At 39.1% G+C, this 19,458-nt stretch overlaps 1 protein-coding gene across 9 annotated transcripts in view; it reads left to right on the top strand.

Moving 5' to 3' along the window:
- Positions 1-17,062, top strand: part of EYA1 (EYA transcriptional coactivator and phosphatase 1) — an 86,430-nt gene extending 69,368 nt beyond the window's left edge. For all 9 annotated transcript variants that reach the window (XM_037381942.1, XM_037381943.1, XM_037381945.1 and 6 more), the window contains 6 exons: positions 5,197-5,255; positions 5,450-5,610; positions 5,818-5,932; positions 6,240-6,361; positions 8,363-8,463; positions 16,642-17,062. In XM_037381942.1, the coding sequence (XP_037237839.1) occupies positions 5,197-5,255; positions 5,450-5,610; positions 5,818-5,932; positions 6,240-6,361; positions 8,363-8,463; positions 16,642-16,722 (639 nt within the window). In that variant the 3' untranslated portion in view covers positions 16,723-17,062. The remainder of the gene's footprint in view (positions 1-5,196; positions 5,256-5,449; positions 5,611-5,817; positions 5,933-6,239; positions 6,362-8,362; positions 8,464-16,641) is intronic.
- The last annotated feature ends 2,396 nt before the right edge of the window (positions 17,063-19,458 follow it).

The raw sequence follows: 19,458 nt of genomic DNA on the forward strand, positions 1-19,458 counted from the left end.
AATATTTGCAGAACATTTCTACTATAACTTAATGCTTTGCATATGAATTTTTATAAAGATCCTAAATTAGTTTAAAGGAATGATTCCAGAAGACTGCATAGGTCCAGGCATTTTAAGAGCTGTGAATGATGACTGTGGAGCATCTCTGAGAGTTTTTGGCTAGTCATACAAAAGCAGAAAAGAGAAGGAGGAAAAGTTAAGAGGAAGGAGTTAGCAAATGCTTTGGGAATGGAGGAGGGAGAAGACACAAGCTTTCCATGTACAGGTCTTAGGCTAGAGTCATCTAGTCATTCATTTTTGATTGTTGTTTTTCTTTGGCTTACTGTATTTCACTGGAGACATATTTTCACTTACCAAATGATTGCAGCAGTTTTAAGGAGCTCCTGCAAGCACGTATCTGCTGATGCTTCCAGCCCCAAAGCGGATCTGATAGAAGGGAATATAGAAACAAATCTCAGTTACTCTGTGCAATGTCTGTTGGTTTAATTGAGCTGCTGCCCAAGGTTTGTTTCAAGCTAAGCTACCAGTTGTGGCACTGAAAGATCACAACTGAAAGGACACAAACACATGGATCCATGCCAGCCAGCTGTGCAAGAGAACAGCAAAAGACAGCATGGACAAGTAACTTTACTGGAGGTAGTTTTGCTGTGTTACACATGCTGACACTCATTTTCCCTTAAGCTAATTGGTAAGTCCACAGACAACCCCCAGTATCACCATTAACAGTACCTTTGAGCATGCTTTGAACATGTTATTAATGCTTTGTATCACCTATCTAGTGTCCTCCCTCATCCAAACTTGCACTTCAAAGGTACACAGGAGTTGTCTCCTTTCTCTCCCTTGACAATAGCTTTTGCTTTTAAATCCTCCTACACTTCACAGCTTGCTGTCTTTCATGCTGTTATTCGTGAATTGAAAAGACTTTCTCTTTCCCTTTGCAGAAGATTAATTGAGTGCTTTCTTAAAATGTAATTCTCCATGAAGCCTTTTGAACAAACCTGTCCAGCTTCCAGGTAGCACTTACTTGACATAGCTCAGGGGGTGCTACCTTGAGCTGCTGCCAGGCTGCTGCCAGCAGTACCAGTCCCCATGCCACCACCCAGCCCCACTCTTCTGCCATTTCCCACGGCAGCCATCAAGGTACTATGCTGACTGCACAGAAAACCAACCAAGAAAAAACAACTGATCCAGGTTTCTGACCAACTTGCCCTATAATTTCTGGCCACGGCTGCAAGACATCTGCAGCAGAGGTCTGAAACAGAGCAGCATTGCTTCCCTAGACTAAACTACCCTTTGTGAATACCTGTCTGATCCTGTGTCTGCCCCTCATACACAGGATGTGTGTGTGGCACCATGAATAAGGTCTTTTAAAATTTCTTTATGTTTTAGTAGCTCAACTTTCATTTTCAAATAAAAATCAAGCACTTCGGCAATGGTTTCATTAAAATCAGTGCAATTCATGTCAACCTGTTTGACAATAGGGTTTAGACGTCTAAAGATGCTTTGCCCTTCTGAAAGAATTATCCCTGAACTATACCAAGTGCATTTTGCTTTCTAGGGATTGATCCCAAAGTGCAGAGCTGCATCTCAGCCTGTCTGACTGAAATGCAAACCTTCAGTGCAAACATGTCATCACTTGTAGTCCCTCGTGAAGATTTCAAACTGGATACACTAAAGTTGCAAGGTCAACACCTTTAGGAGCAAAACACAGCTAGCTGCATAATCTTTATGCATCAGACACAGGATATTTTGCTCCTTACTTGCCAATTTAGCCTATTTTAAAAGAGAATCCAAAAATGTTAATATTCTGCTTTGGAGCTGACTGCTGAACTGATTCTATCATAATAAAATACATCTGCATAAATAACATGTATTTATAGTGTTTCTACAGGGACTTTCAATATTAATTTCAGCTAGCATTTTGCCAGTGAAATTAAGGGAAGAATACTAGTACTGTATTTCCTAGGAAAATTTTACAGATCTGTCAAATGTATCTGTGCACATTTGAAATGGTAAGCCTGCAAACAAAACAATTATTTTGGGTCTTTTTTCTGAATGGCTGTTTAGCTCTAAGTTGGCTCCTATCACAGAAGCTTTTTTGGGAAGTACTTGAGGATTTTATGAGTCTTTGTATTTTTATTATAATGTATCTTTGCAAAAACGTACTGGCTGGAGGTGCATACTTTGTTGGTCAGTGTCAAACTTCATTTTAGCATATCCCTGGTTGTGGTGCATATTGTGTTAACTGCTATTTGAAGATGTTGAATGTGTGGATGCTTGCTTACAATAATCAGGGGACTGACCCATGTCTCAGGTGGTCTTTGCTCATGAACAAAAAGCTCCACACAAAGCAAGCAGGTGAAAACAAAATGCAAGGTGGTCTGAAGGAAGGTTGGCTCAGGCCAATTAATGGTGGGCATGTAATTGGCTTCTTTATTCCTAAATGACTTTACTGCTAAAGGAGCAATTGCTAAATGAGCGTTTTTACTTCCCGTGTTCAGAGGTTGAATATCCATCACTTATTAGCCCAAAGTCCAAGGCAGCTACATAGGTGTGAAAAAATACCTGGCACCCAAAGCTCTCATTTAGCCTCAAAGCTGTGCCCTGCCACTCAAGAGGAACAAAACAGTGGTGCACTGTTTGTGACCTTTCCTTTAGTTGTAATGTAGTGTCAATCACATTGGTCTTTAATCCTTTCCAAATTATACCGTGTATCTCTTGTGCTTTAATTTTGCTTCATTCCCCTCCTGACTTGACTTTTTTCTTCTTCTATTCCTGACAAAAAAAGGAAACTATCTCTTTCCATTATATTCAGTCGTTCACCTGAGATTTGTGATGTTTGTGACCTTTTCTTCACTTTGCTTGCTTTCTTGACAGTGTTTCTATACCTTTACCCCACCGATTTTTAGCCTCTGATTTCTTTTCTGGGTTTTTGTCTCCAAAATCCCTCTTTCTCTCGATACCATGATTTCTGTTTCCAATGTATCATTTCAGTTCTCACTTTCTAACTACAAAGCAGATAGTTAGACAGAAGGGGAGAATGTCTGTGATGTCCCAGGGCTTGTGATGATCCCAAGACCTTGCACTGTAAGTTAAAGTTCCAAGTCCTTAAGTCCTCTCCAGCTGTGGGATCTAAGATATAGTGGTCTCATCCTTCTTGCTCTATTTTCTGTCTGAGAGAGTTAATTCTAGAAGTTTGTTAAGTTATTTCTTCTGTCAGCCACTCCTGTAAGAAGATGAGCTTCTACTCCTTCCTTTACTTTTGTGGTTACTAAAAAAACAAAAAAAAAGTTTCATTTCCCCAATTTCTATTTTGAATCTTCTTCTCCAATGACTTGTTCCAGTTGTCATTCATAGTATCCAAGCTGGAGGAAGAGGCTATTGACTTGATAATTTTTTACTGCTGCATTGAGAACTCAAATTTAAGTTTTCTATCCATGGAGAGCTTGTGAAGTCACTGAGCAATGGAAGAGTAACTAAAATGGGAAACCGGTGGATTGAGGAGGGTGTCCCTTCATTAGCTTACACTCGGCTCATACTTGAATTGTTAACTTTGTAGGCATTTGGATGGACAGGTACTTGCAGTTTTAAACAAAAACCTTTATTTTTGCAAATTTGATAACTTGCTGAAGAAGCTTCCAGCTTTTTTTAGCCAATAAGCCTGGCAACAGACATTCACACTTGTAGTTTCAGCTGTGACTGTACATCTAATACATTTTGTCTGCCTGAGGAGGAAATTCACTGTATGGTGGTTAAGTATGAGCAAATGTAGTGCTGTCTTTCCTGTGCTGCTTGTCACTCTTACCTCTGTCTCTAGCACAAGCTACCTATGTATAAAATACAAAAGAGTACATATTACAGTAAGAATAAGTATATGATGTACAAGTGCAAAAGACCACACCTTGTTCTTCACAGCATTTGAAAGGTTTCTGAGATATTTTTTGTAGACCTGTGTTTGAAAAAATCTAGAGTCCACAGCCATCATGTGAGGCCAAATAGACTTCTCCAGCTTTTTTCTTATCTGAGGTTGTTGACCTCAGGAGAGGAGGAGAAGGTTACAGGGTCAAAGTCTTTTCCTCCTTGGAGCTTGCTGCTTGCTGGGAGAGGGTTGGCTGGAAAATAGATGTTTTAGAAAAAGGGTTGAGGGTCATGATTTTAATTCTGTTAGGGAACAGCTGGTTTGAGTTTCTTTCCACTTCTGTCTTCCCTCCCTTCCTCACAAATCCATGGAGAGAGAAAAATTTGTTCAGAGGAAAGCAGTAACACAAAAATAAAGGACTGCAGTATTTTCATGTATAAAATAGATCATATTTGTTATAGGACTTCACATTAAGAGAGAGAAGAGGAAATTATTAAAATATTTGAAATCCGTTATTGTTTCAAGCATTGAATTGAGATTGATCTAGAGTGCCAGAGGTTTATTTGTTTTCCTGCCAAAAGTTAAATTGTTAATAGCAATATTCTAATGTTTTTTTGGTGGATAAACAATATGCATTACAATTTTTAATTTAGTGATGGACAAAGCTAATTATGAATGTGCTATGTTACTTTGCATACAAGTCACTGAAGAAAAATGGTTTGATTTGGCTATTTCTGTTCGGATTTTCTTCATCTGGGCATGCTGCTTTCATGCACTAAGACCAAAGAGAGAGAAGGGAACTCACAACTCTCAAATGAATGGCAAACTAGGAACAGATTTTTCATCTATGCTCCTCTGAAACACTGGCCTCAGGCTGTGTTGGTGTGTGGCTCAACAGCAATCAGAGGTCATAATTTCATTGGCGGTTAGCATCAGGTTTAATTTTTCTAATATGTTACATTTACCAAAATGTCTGGTTTCAGTTACACTTACGCACTGACTGAATCAGCTTTGAGCAGCATGATGTTTTAAGGTACCTGAAAGGCTACAAGAACGTTTATGGAACACATATGCTAATTGTTTTTAACCACTTTCCTCTCTAAACACAAAAATGTGTTTTTGGAAAGCCATTTAACAGTAGTAGCTAATGATGGTGTGCCTTTATTCTCAAAAATGAGCACAAGGAGTAGGTAAAATAGTTGTTTTAACAAGACTGCCATCTACTGATTTCCACAATTAAAAATACCTCTGATGAGTAGCTTGTTCATAGGTTTTTATAGCTTTATTTTCCAGATTTGTAAGATCAAGAAAATTATAAAGTCTTTCTTTTGCTTTAGGAATGTGACCAGGTTCACATTGATGACGTGTCTTCAGATGACAACGGTCAAGATTTAAGGTACAAGAGAACTGAACAAGATACAATTGCTTTGCAAGTTCCTTCCCGGGAAAGCGATGAGCTGCTGTAACACTTAGAGCAGCCCGCTCTCTTTTTAGCTGTCTGAGACTTTGCAGCACAGCAAAGTGAGTAGCTGCTGGTTGAAAGTAGCCTGTTGCTTTTCTTAATCTGGAGGTTTTCTTATCTCTGACTAGCACCTATAACTTTGGAACAGACGGCTTTCCCGCAGCCGCCACCAGTGCGAATTTATGCCTCGCGACGGGGGTGCGCGGAGGAGTGGACTGGATGCGAAAATTGGCTTTCCGCTACAGACGAGTAAAAGAAATATATAATACCTACAAAAATAATGTCGGAGGCAAGTGACTCTAGATTATCTAACAAATATAGATTAGAAGTATTAAAAGGAAAGAACTTTTGGTTTCTTCCGTTTTTGACATGGTAGTGTTTAGTGAGCTGTTTAGTTTTCAGTGTGTGGAAGATTGTCTCTGAGCTAACGAAGGCAAAGGAAAATGACAGAACATTACTCAGTTTCCGTGCAGACAAGCCCTTATCTACTCCACAGGTCTTCTTGGTCCAGCAAAAAGGGAGGCTTGGTTACAACTAAGAGCAGAAATTGAAGCTTTGACAGATTCTTGGTTGACACTTGCACTGAAAGCACTCACCCTTATTCATTCGAGGTGAGTACGAAGAGTATGGGGTAGTTTGGAAACTCTAGGATGTCTGCCGATGATCTAGAAGGGGCCGCCTGGTCTGGTAGGCAAACTGCTGAACCTGGAGGAGCTGCTACTCATTCCTTCATCTGATCTGACCATGCCACTCTGCCTTGCTGTCCTGTAAGGTGGAAAAAAATAATTTCTTTGTAACTGGCAATAATAATAGTGAGGCGTTCTGGTGGGAGGGATAAGGTTTGCCTTCTTTTGTTTTGTTTTGTTTTGTTCTGTTTTGCTTTGTTAAAAAAGAACACTTACGTTTTCTCTCCTACAGGACAAACTGTGTGAACATTCTTGTAACAACTACTCAGCTAATTCCAGCTCTGGCAAAAGTCTTGTTGTATGGACTAGGGGTTGTATTTCCCATAGAGAATATTTACAGTGCAACTAAAATAGGTGAGCTATTTTTATAATGTTGTGATACTTTTGAAGCTGTAGTTCTAAATAAAAAGATATTATAGCCTATATTTATTTCTTACATGCATTCACTGTAGCGAGTATGAAGATTAGTAATACCTGATCTCATGAAACATTTCGCATGCTAAAGCATCCTAAAAGTGCTTTTCAAATGCTTGTCATGATCCAGCACAGAAAACTAAATACAGCTCTGTTAACACTGATGCAGCCTCCGTTAGAAGGAAATATAATTGCTTTTCTGTCATAATTTCTCATAACTGAGGCTTTATAGCAGTTGAGAAGGCTTTTTAGTAGACTGTCAGTACAGAATGCTGAAGCCTGCCCAGATTAGCAGAAAAAATTCTGTAAAGATAAGCCCTGGCTCCATTTGTTTTCATGGGCTCTGGAGCAAATTTTGGTAAACAAGTTAACAGAAGCAAGAATGTTTTGCTGCAGAATGTAATTATTTAAGTTCATTCATCCTGACTGTAATAAGCTTCAGCCGGGCAAATGTTTATTTCTGTTTTCTGGTTCAATATAAAAGATGTTATTCTGAGTATGCAGAAGTACATAGGACCAGATGGCAATGGTGCTTATAGTTTTTAACGTGATTATGACATATCTGTTATGTCTCAGATTCCCTCAAAATTGTGGGCTACATGAAAATATTTTTCATGTGTTCTTAAGTATATGTAATACAGGAAGCTCAAATGGCCAAGAAAAAAATGGTGGGTTATTTTTGTTTGGGTTTGTGTTTTTTTTTAAAAAAAAAAACTTGGTTGAGAGATGTATAAATTTGAAAGCATTACCATAAAAGACTTAAAAGTGTTTCTTGGCTAAAAATGTTATGGTACTGTCTGTCAAAACTTTAAAGTAAATTAAAACTTTGAATTATAATACTTTAAATACGCATTTTAATTAAAACATTTTAATGAATATTTACTTGTGACTTCATATATGCAGGACAGGAGGGTTTTTTTTGGAAAGGTGCATTCAGTCACTGACTGCCACAGAAATCATGACTTTTTGTAACATGACATGATTCATTATTTTCAAGCACCATTTCAACCTAGTTGGTGTTGGAGGTTTGTAATGCCTGGTGCTACTGTTAAAGGATGTAATTGAGTAGTCTGGCTTCTCTGCTAGCTAGAAATCCTTTTTTAATTTCCAGCCTACTTGTTCTTACGCTGGTACCGTTCTGTAGCTGAAATAACTATTTTGAAAAACATGATTTTTCCCATCGGTTGCTGTAGAGACACTGGTAAGCATGTACCATGACCAGACTGAAGTGGTCTTTCAGAACGGGGACATCTGAGATAACTCAACTGTAAGCATTTGCTTTCTTTCTGGCTTCCTAGTACCAGTACCGGAAGCTTCCCAGTATCGGTGCCTACATGTAGGACTGGAGCACTGGGATCATTTCCCTAGGTCTGTGCAGTGAAGTAATGAGCCACATTAATGGATCCCAGTGCAGGATCAAGGACCTTGCCCATGTATTGGATTACAGGCATTTAAATCTAAATCTTCTGGGTGACCTTCTAAGTCAGGATACTACTGTTTCAGGAGCTGTGATTAATCTTGTCACAGGTTGTGGAGAAAAAGCTAGAATTTCAACTCAGATTCAATCAATTTGCTCAGTTCAGGATACTGGCTGTAAACAGCTGGTAGAGAATTCTCCTGGTAGGGAATTTCCCCCTGAAACCTGTCTCAGATTAAGGAAGGATACAAGAAAGGTGATACTGCGGATCTCTAGTATGCTGTGTCTACCATGGTGTGTGTGCTAAAGGACCTCATGGAGCAGATTTTAAGGTTGCCTATCAGCTGCTGTGGTGGGAGGAAAGCTGCAGTCGGCCTTGATATGTCATCCTGCAGAAGAGGCTCTTCTCTCCCAATAGGTCTAATTACATATTCAAAGCGTTGGGGTGATCCAGGCTAAAAAGTGATTTATTTTATGTCGTCCCATCAACACCTATCCTGAATAGTTTGATCTTTTTGTTTCAGGAAAGGAAAGTTGTTTTGAGCGAATAATTCAACGATTTGGAAGAAAAGTAGTGTATGTTGTTATAGGGGATGGTGTTGAAGAAGAACAAGGTGCAAAAAAGGTAATAGCCTTTTTTCAGTGTGGGTTCATTTCAAGAGTCTGGAAGCAAGACTGTCTTTTCTTCGACATGGGACAGCATGCATTGATGTTTGGATTTTGTATCTTTGCTTTATGAAATCTGTTTTGACCATATCTAGTAGAAAGCTGCATAAAAGTGTACATAATGATGTGCCCTGCTGTTCTCCAGAAGACACATTAAGCTAGCTGTATATGCTTGATGTATTTCAAAAAGCAGCCAGAAAATGGACCCCAGCTTTTGTGCCAAGAACTAATAGTTCTGTTTTCATTGGCATCTTAAAATACCACATAGGATGTTATGTATATAAGCAAAAAATGGCGATTCTTACTGATCAAAGGCAGTGTGCTATTTGACTATATGAAATACGTATATGTCACACCTTGAAATAGCATGTAGGACTGGAGTAAGTATACATAGATTTCAGCTTTCTTATGCATCCATAATTTGAATTCTGTGTTCAGGTAACTGCTTGTGACTTGTCCTGCATTCATAACTTCAGTTAACTGAGCAGAGGATACTGTTTGACTGTGACTTTATTATTTTTTGCTTTCCTCTGGGAAAAAGGGGAAAATTCACTTTTTTTTTTTTTCTCAGTGTGGAGTAAGCTCCATAAAAAGCAATTATTCCCACTGACTAATAATAGGCAATATTCTTAGCCTTGCTATTCTACCCAAGTACACCAGATACAGACTGTTCACTTGGAGGAATGAGGCATAGTGTTGGCTATTTGAACAATAGGAGAAAGAGTAGGAAAATGGGCATTTCTGTTCTTGCTTCCTTTTACAGGTAAATTGCTTTCACACAGCTGCTTTCTTACCATGAAACCCTCCGTGGTACTTCTATATCTGTTTCCACTGTAACTTTCTAAATTGGAGCAGTGAAACTAATTAGTCCACATGGCATTTTAACAACCACTGACTTGTTTTGCTTCATGAAATCTGGGTTCTGTGCCCCCGAAGCGTTGTGGGTAGGTTCCCGGCTCGTCCTGGCACTTCGCAGAGTCTCAGTTTCATATATCCCTTTGGCGGACTGACAGGAACAGTTTGCTCCTTTCTCCTTCAGAAATGCCTTTCATCTTTGTGGAGAAATGTTTTCCCGCTGTAAATGATTACATTTTAAAAGCTGCATTTAAGATTGGGGAAAAAAAAATTCTTCTCTTTGTTCCTTTTCTGTTGCTCAGTGAAATAGTGTTGTATATGATAATGGCAGGAGTAGTCCTTGCAGTAACATTATCTAATTCAACGCTTTTTTCAACAGGAAACATGATTCAGAATAGCATAAGAAAAAGCCTTTCCAGTCACTAAGAGGAGTAGCAGTATAGAAAGTTCCTTTGTGCCGTTACTTCTGTGTATTCTTTCTCGGTGGAAGGAATTTTCAGATTCAAAGCCTGTTAGATACTCTGGATTAAATTATCTGCTGCAGCAATGCCAGAGAAGTCAATAAGTAGACCAGCAGCGCTGCCTCTCTGCAGGAACTCATAATTTGATTAAGGAAAATCCTTTCGTGATTCTTGTTCTGCTGCTTACTCCACCAAAAAAGAAGCCACTATTTCACCTGTGAAAGCAGGATTTGCTGCTTAAGTTTTGGCCCTCACATCCTGCAAGAGCAAGAACCACACGCAGTGCCTTGTGGTGTGAGGAGCTGCTCCCAACTCAGTTGGTGCCTTTTTGGTTGCTGTTCCTCAGGTTGTTTTTAGGGTTAATAAGAGGAGTGAACATGAGAGTGCACCCTAGTGTATGCTGTGCTTCAGTTTAAAGAGGCATCCCCTGTCTAAAGAATAAATGATATCGCTGTATTAGAAAACATTAAAAGCCTAGACCTTCTCTGGAGAGTGTGAAAACAAAACAGGCGAAGATTTATCCCCACAAAAACACCCAAAGCCCATCAATCCAAGGTGGCATAACTGCCCCATGATGTACCAACCCCATTGCTTTGCTTATCCCCTGAACCTTGTTAGATGGTTCCTTCCTACCTTCCTTCCCATCAGCACATTGCTCTTTGTGATACCCTCAGGGCAGGGACGGCTTTTGTGTTACCCCTTTGCACAACCCTTTGCTGAAGGGGTTTGGCCTGTGGTGAAGCCCGTAGTATATGTAAGTTTCTTTACACTACTTAGAACATAAACGGTGCATCCTTTTTTAAATAGCATTTGATTGATTACATGTAAACTAGAATGAGTATTTTTAAGTGAGCATATAAATTCAAACCCATTTTATTTGAGAGGGTGTTTTATTCTGTGTTTGTTTAGTAAGAACAGATGAACTTCCAGCTTAGGAGGTAAGAAAGTTAAGGTTTGTTAAAAACAGTTTATCAATTGCTTCATCATGAAACAAGATTTTTCATTTATGTCCTTCATTCACAGAAAATCCTGAGTCAATACAACAACAGGAAAAATAAAGGTCACATTTAGAATCCTTTTATTATTGTCATTATTGTAAAAATTTGGTTACAGAAGCTTTTTAATACCATTTAAAATATCATTGTTCTTTTGAGGAACATTTTTAGAACAGACTGTTTTTTCGTAAAATGCCTCTTTTGATTGATTAAAATAAATACAATACACTAAGGAAACCACACGCTCTTACGTTTCATGTAGCACGGGACAAGCCATGGTATCAACACCTTTGTTTAGCTGTCACTTCCAGCAAAGTATTATATAAGACAATTAAAATTCTCGGGATGTTTGCATTGCAAACTGAGGAATAATTGTACCCTTCTGGATCTGTTCAGCAACCAGCCAGCTTGGCTGTAATGCCAGGGTTTATGCCAAGGTTTCTACCTTGGGATCAGCGTCCCTGGGAAAAGAGGGAGAGGAATGGAGAGAGAAGCGGGTGTGAGAACCAAGGGTGCTTGGGACAGCTGCCGGCATCAGTGTGGCTGCTGTGTGGGTCAGAGCCACTGCTTGTGAGTGCCACTGCAGTGACACAGCGATTTGCAGTTTCTGAGGTTTTGTACCAGAGATGCCCTTGTCTTGGCGTTTTGTTTAGTTGTGTTTTATTTTGTTTTCTTTTGTGTGAGTTCATCTTTTCCTTTGCCTTCGGAGACACAGTTGGGAAATATTCATAAGGCAGAAAAAAACCAACTCCGGAGTTTTTCTACTTAGAGAATTCTCCAAAGGATTTCTAATTTGTGAGAGGAGACAAAGGAGGAGGCTCTTTGCAGTGAGGAGCTGGATTTTACATCAGGTGATTCGGGAGAGCCTGGGCAAATCGGCATCTCCCTGTGTCTCCAAAATGGTCATGCTCCCTCAGAGGGAAATTGGGAGGAAAAATCATAAATCTTTTTGGAGCAATAAATAGAATATAAATGGGTATCCAATATGCCGCTACTTTTAAGCTCACAGTCACACTGTGCTGGTCAGGTTTGGGGTAGGAAGTAAAGACGACTGCTTAGCAAATCTGGCAGGAACACAACAAAAATACTGTGAAAGATGACAGAAACTGATGAGTTTTCTATTCAAATCCGTCACAAATCTCAGGAGTACGGTTTTTGTATAAATATGTATTCATTCAAGGAAGAAGGATAGTCTGCAGTTTTCAGTGTTTTGCACATGTATTAATAGAAATGCTTTATTTGATTGAATAAAATAATTGAAGTTTTGTTCTTTTACGAAGCGCTGAAAAATAATGAAAATATTTCAGAAATAAAATACCTTAATATTTTAGGTTATTTAATAATAATATTAGATTTACTAAATTAGTAATGTCAGTTTTCATGCTTTTTTACACCAAACCCAAACTTTTGCCACCAAATTTCGTTTCAAAATATCATTAAAAAGTTTATAAATGTGTTTATTAGCAAGTATCATCTACAAAACAATTCATGTTTTTTAAAAGACAAAAGCTTCATACTTACTTGGAAGATATTGTAGTAGTACACAAAATCATTTTTTTACTACCAGGCTAGAAGCATATTCCTCCGATATGCAGTAAGAAAAGCTTTCTTGTAGTTTCATTAGATTCTAATGCATCCAGTTACACCACCTATTTATTAGCGGTTAGCATTTGTCATCCGTTCAAATGAGATATTAGCATTTTTCAGTGTGCTCACAATACAAGACACATGTTGTACATGAGGTGTACTAAGTGTCAGCAGGGATGGCTTTCTAAAGGCAATATTTAGTGTATCTATCTATCTATCTATCTATATCTATATACAAAGAAGCTCTTGCCCAGTCATTCGGTAAGAAAAATTGTGCTTCTTTCTCATGGGTGTGTTGCCACTTTTGATGGGGCTGAATAGTTGTGGATACATGGGGCATGTTAATACAGGAATAATGTATACAGTTTTGAATGGTAAAGTTGTTACTTTAAGTGTTTTAGTTTTGCACAATCATTTGTTAGATAAGGTGAAAATTACCATAAATGCTCCATGAACACACATGCATATATATGTACACATATGTGTGTGAGACTGTATATACATACGCAAACATATACATATAGATACGTATAGATGTGTGTCAGATTTGTTTGCCCACCTCTTAGCTGTGAAGGCTGTGCCATAGGGTCAGACTGATAGAGATCTGAATTGGCTGCGTTTGGCTGTGCACAGAGCGCCAGTGCAGATTCCAGCCCCATGCAGCCGCTGCGTTCCTGGCGTGCTTTATTTCTTGGGAGTGTGCTGCTGGTCTTTTGACCTATATGCAGGAGAACTGAAAATAATTATAATCCTGAGGTTTACAAAACCTCTTTGTTTTCTTGGCACTCTCCAGAGTCGTTCCACACCTCACTCCTGTAACTACACTGAGTAAACGGAGGTATGCGCCTTTCACAGACAGTGGAAGGAGGACACTTAACTGAGTTTGAAATGGACAGATATAGCCAAAATAACAACCACTTAAAGTTTTTGTTTAAAAACTGACCATAAACAGCTGAGGGTAATCCAAAACTTGATATTGCATGTGGACATCTAGCAAGAATCTCTGTGATTTGATTTAGCAGAAGCTAAACCTTCTGTTAAATCAATCAGGGTCTTTAACTGCCCTAGCTGCCTGGTGTGTGTACGCTCTGTGATGCTGAGGTTGTTACTAGGGAAGCAGTATAATGCTGGAGCTGCATGAAGTGGGAGCTGGAAGCCAAGAATTTATTACTACAATTCTCCCTATTCATTAGTTTGCTGTATGACCTTGGAGGGCGTCCATGTCATTGACTCTTGGCTTCTGCGGGGACACTACACAAAGGCAGGTGTCCACCAAACTCTTCACCACCCAACATCTTAGGTATGCTATTTACACCTCCCTGACCCAGTGGTTGAGGCAGAGCTGGTGCCAAGCTAACTAAGAGGAGCAGGGAGCTGGCTGGCTGGCAGGGAGATCAGGTAGGTCCTACCTGGCAGGGAGCTTCTAAGAGGGAAATAGCAGCCATGCAAGAAAGAGAGGCAGCACTGCTGAGCACTGCTGGCCAAGTGCACTCAGCTGGCAAACACTGCATGGACCTACTGCAAGCACAAACCTGTGCCCGTTTGTCCTTGAGGTAATGCTGCTATCAGATGTTATAAACGCTGTCAGGAAGATCTCTCGGCCTAAAGAAGAGACAGGTGCCCAGAAGCTTTTGGTGAGTCCAGAGAACAGCATGATTAGAAATTTTTATTCATTTTGCTCTTGCTGGTTCATTTCCTGAGCATGGTGCAAAAAATGAATCTTTAGGAAAGATTTGAGTTGGAAAGCAGCAGTGTCCAACCTGGCAGCACACAGAGGACAGACTATCTGTATAATGTAACAGGGAAGATACTGGGATGTGGAGCTGTAACCAACTGAGCAATTAATTGCATCTAGTTTCTGTTGCAGGTGGAGCATAGAGACAGTACAGTGGCGGTCTAGATTGAAGATGTAGAAGTAGTAGGTGTCATAATCAGCGTTTAACACTTCCTTAAGGCAAGAATTAATCTGTGAAAGTGTTTTGGAAATATATAAGTGTTTTTTCCAACAAAGTCTCAATTGTCTCTGAATTTCATTGTTTGTTTTGTTCTCTCTAGAAGCAGCTCATGCATTTATCTTCAAGCTGAGATTTAGTCAGCTGTTTCTCAAGGCTTCGTAACAGTCTAGAGTAAAGTGAAACAGAACAGAAACTCTTCCAATGGTGCTTCCTTGTGGGTCATTTTATTTTCTTCCTGAAGAAATTTCTTTGATCTAAAAGCTAGGCATATCTGAATGTGGGCATCTGTTGATGCATCCATATTACATTTTAACTCAGATCAGGAGTGTCATATTGAAGCAGACCTTCCAGTCATTCCACCTCACTATGCTTTGATTAACATCCTGGACTGATTTAAGGGGGAGGGGTTGGGGGGGACAGGGGGACGGCAGGGGGGACGGATACATTCCTTTTGGACAGAACTAAATAACATATTGTCCAGGTTCTGACCAAATACTCTTCAATTGCTAGTGGGCACTTTTTCCACAATGGCAGACTAGAGCTATTCTGAAGAGAAAACCCTGAAACATGGGGACTGGGTGCTCAACACCCCCTCCTTCACTCTGCAGTCCCTCTTAACTGTGCAACTCTGTGCTTGCTAACACTTGTCCTTCACTGGGTGCGCATTTTCCAGATTCCTTGCAGTGCTACCTTGCTGATTGTGTGTGACTCTTTAGTCTTGCTTATTAATATTCATTCAGCATTATCTTCTCTGACTCTCAAAAGAGCAACAGTTGATCGTTCCGTAATAGTTGCCATTTGACTTCAGAGGGAGTTGCCGCTGCGTACGTGGTTATGTTTCTTCTAACCATCTCTGCTTTATTCTATAAATTCAACCCAATTCATCATCACATCAGTATCTGGATTGAATCAGGATTCTTCTAAAAATAATATTTATTTATACACTGACAGATATTTACCTGAGCTTCTAGAGACAAATTTATGACAGGCTCTGCGCTGAGGTGTTTGCCTTCTGAGACAAGTATAAGATAAAATCACAGGGCTTGCAGTAAACATGCAGCTGGAGAGAGCTTCACATTGTTTTCAAAATTGTTTTTGAACATAAAATTTCAGAAGACTTGAATGAAAAAAAGGTCAGCATACAAGTGATAATCAGAAGACAGAGTTTTGCCACTGGCTTCGATGGAATTAGGTCTTTACTCTGGAGGTGCTGATGGGGGATGAAGAAAGCCTGCCTGAAAAGTTGTAGACAAAATGCTTGGGGAAATCAGAAGCTATTGTGATAATAAATTGCTTGTTGTTTGCTTCCTAAAGATGCCTGGACACACGCTGACCCAATTAAAAGGTGAACATGATCATGTTAGCCTTCAGAACATTGTTGAATTGAAGCTGTTTTCCCGTGGGTTTTATAGAATATTTTCCTGCCAAAAGTGGATGATTGTTTTGGTTATCTTTTTTTATTATTATTATTTATGCAAAAGTTCTTGCTGACACTATAATCCCTGGTTTAGAGTATAGAGTATAAAAATAGTTCTTATTCAAATTTTTACCCTTCATGCATGAGCTAATATGTGATTTTTTCTGGTATTTGTGGTTTTGGTTTATTCAGGCTCTTTGCAAACATATTTGTGCTCCAGACAGCTTTTATTACAGCTAATAGGAAAAAAATATGTATTTATTTTAAAATTATTCCATATGGAAAAGTTGTTTTAAGATCAGTGCTAACAATGAAGCATGTTATACAAACTACTGGGATAAAATACCTTTCAAAGTGATGTGAGCAACACATGAACTAATCACCATGGCTATGTTCTTAACTCACCTGCCAGGGATAGTTCCACAAGGAACAAACTCGTTTTGATAGTAAATAGTACTTTCACTTCCTTTATTTTGGGTTGTTTTTTTTTAAATCAGGTTCTGTTCCCTTCCTCAGACTACCCACATACTTCATGTAGAGGTTATTTTTCCTATTTTTTCTAGAAATAATGTTTTCTTCTGCAATGTGCTGAAATCTGTTTTCCTTACAAAGAGATGAGAAATCCTTCCCTTCCTTATGATCTCCTGACACATTTGATGTTGTTCCTGTTGGTAAATAGATTTGCTGTTGGGAATTTCTGCTGGGGCAGTGGGTCAAAAAAGAAACCAGAGATAAATGTGAAGGGCTTGAGGTTTAAGGAGCTCTTTTTCACTCAGAGTGTTGCCATGTCCTTGCAGAAAATAATGGGTGGGTCTAAATACCAGAATGCTTGGGGTTATTTTTACATGTTGTCTGTGCTGCTTACAGCATGCTATGCCATTTTGGAGGATCTCAAGCCACTCTGACCTTATGGCCCTTCACCATGCCTTGGAACTAGAGTACTTGTAGCAGCTCAGCAGCACTTTCAAACCTCAGAGTCTCCTTCTGCCCGTGGACGGGATGCCTGTGTCTTGTGTCAGCATTGGACTACAGAACTTTGTGATTTCAACATGTTGACGTACAGCTGCAATTGGTCTTAACCCTTGCCCTTTCAGCAAACGGAGGAGCATGTCTTTTTCTTCAGAACAGCTGTTGACTCCGGTACTGTGAGTCCAACGAAACTAAGCCATGCGAGTGTTTGAACAACTCATCTTTACCGTATTTGCTACCAAAAAGAAACAGAGAAGGGGAGGAAAAAAAAAAAAAAGGAAATAAAAGGTTCATACCTGTGAAGAAAAAAAAAGGACCTGTAAATGCTTTGTAGTTCTTAGACTCTTCGATGTGACACACACCGTTTCTTCAACACAGCAAACTTGATTGCACAATGAAGACTGAGATTTTTCAAAATACCAGTGGAGTAATTTTCTTGTAAAGAAGGTTTACTTTTTGGTTTCTCATACCCAGGGTACTCTGTACATCTTTACTTATTTATGAACAGACTGTATTTTGACATCATATAAATAAGGATATGTATAATAGGATTAAAGGCTATTATAAGCCTTTGCCTTATGGTACAGCAACTACTTTTGATTTTAGCACATTACAGAGTAGTTTAAAATATGTCTAATTTAAACTAATAGGTACATCACTGAGACAATCATGTACAGGAAGAATTTTTTGTGTAAATTTGTAATAATGAATGATTCTTTTACATATTGTTATGGTAAATGCTATTGAAAGATAGTAATGCCTTGTTGGTGAAGAATGAGGCCACATATGCACAAACTGTTGTGCAGTGCCTTATCAATGCGTTGGATATAAATATGTAGATAATGGATTTTTTTAGATAAATTTGTCAAGACCAAAAGCATGGATGTCAAGTGTCAATAGGAATTGGGTTTTGTTCTTCTCAGCTGTTTCTCTTACCTTTTTCTTCTCTCATCTACTCTGATCGTGAAAAGATTGATTTCTCCCACCCCTACCCCACCCCCAAGGAAATACTGATAAAACAAACTGAAGAGGAGTCCTTTGCTGTCTTCTGTTTCCTCTTTTAAAGTTAACGTAGTAACCCTTTTTTAGAGTATTGAAAAATTAATTAGGAGATTCATTCCATAAAGAAATAGAGAAAGATCACAAATATATTTTAAGACATGACTTGAAGTGGAATCTTGGTACCGAAGAGTTTATGTCTCATCCAAAAATGAAGGAAACTACCATCATCATTATTTTTAGAAATTAGAAATGAGAATATTTTGGAGAAATTGAACAAGAATACTCATATACATTTAAGTTTTTTAATCCTCTTCCACCAGGAGTCAGATTTTCCTAAGAGATAACATCCATTGCCGGCAATGGAAATACTGAAATAGTTATCACCAAGGAGTTAAAATTTGCTTTTGTCTATACCCATTTACAGGACAAACCTAGACTGTGTCTCTGTGACTTGTGACTTTTCTAATCTTGAAGGCCATGAGCTATTTGGTCAGATAAACTGTTAGTCTGACTTTTCAGCTTGAATTGTACCAATTCCCTTTGCTTGAGTTAAATCTCTTCATTAAAAAGAAGCCTTGGCTTTGTTGGCTCATTCTCCAGCTTTTCTTCTTGTTTTCTTCTGCTAAACATACCAGCCTTGAAACAGCTACCTGCAAAGCTACAAAGCACCGATGTAGCTACAAGACAACACCCTTCTCTATTGGAGGAATCATATTGCTGCTAGAATTCGATGTTTGTGGATTGCTTTATTACCAACAGAGAGGTTTTTATCCTACCAAGACTTGCACACGTGCTTTACTTTACCCAGTATGAGTGCTGGAATTCACCCAGTACTCACATACATACATAAAGCACATTGTGGGTAGTTTTTAGAATTGAGACTATAATTAGCCTTCTTTTTCATCAAGCAAAGTAGACAGTGATGGGGGTTTGGTTTTCTGTTTTGGTTTTTTTTTTTCTCTCTTTTCAATTTTTAGTCACTTGCGGACTGAAAAAAAAACCAGTTTATCTGGGCCTTATTGTACAAAAAGTGTGTTGTGTCCACAATTGTGTACAGAATTTTTCTTCATTAATTTTGTTTTAAATTAATAAAACTGATTTGTGAACATATTAAACAATTGTCTTGTATGCGAGTCTATGGTATTTCTGCCCTGTAGGTCTGGAGCAAGGAGACATCTCTCATCTCTTTGCGTTCCCAGGGCAGAAGTTGTTCACCTGCTTGTGCCCAGCTGAGACGTTAAATAGGATAAAAAATATTTGCATCTAGTTTACAGAAGGCTTCGTTAGATGAGCAGCAGTTGCTTTGCTTATCAGCAGGAGCTAAAGAAGGTCAGTGCAGAGCCGGGACTTGGTGCGTGGTGTCCTGTCAGTGTGTGCCTAAGTGACTCATAGATGTAAATGCCTGAATGTTAGGAGCTGTGGTGCCTCTGGATGTCATCCAAAGCAATTCATGTGCTGAATGGATGACTCCGTCATTCAGACATCTCGCTCAGGGCTACAGCAAGTCTCCCATCCTCTGAGGATCTACAAGTCTGAACATCTCTGGGAATTCAGGACTTGTATTTCTTTCACAAGCATGGAGCAGGCCTGCCCCTTAAATCAGGGGAAGGGTGGCAGTGACCACCATTGTATAGCAGATGCTTTATGTAGACCCATGAAGTATTGTTCCAGGGTGTGGGTTTGATTCTTCTAAGGAGGTGGAGGGGCATGCCC

The sequence above is a fragment of the Falco rusticolus genome, chromosome 3 (genome assembly GCF_015220075.1).
Source record: "Falco rusticolus isolate bFalRus1 chromosome 3, bFalRus1.pri, whole genome shotgun sequence".
NCBI classification, from domain to species: Eukaryota; Metazoa; Chordata; class Aves; order Falconiformes; family Falconidae; genus Falco; species Falco rusticolus.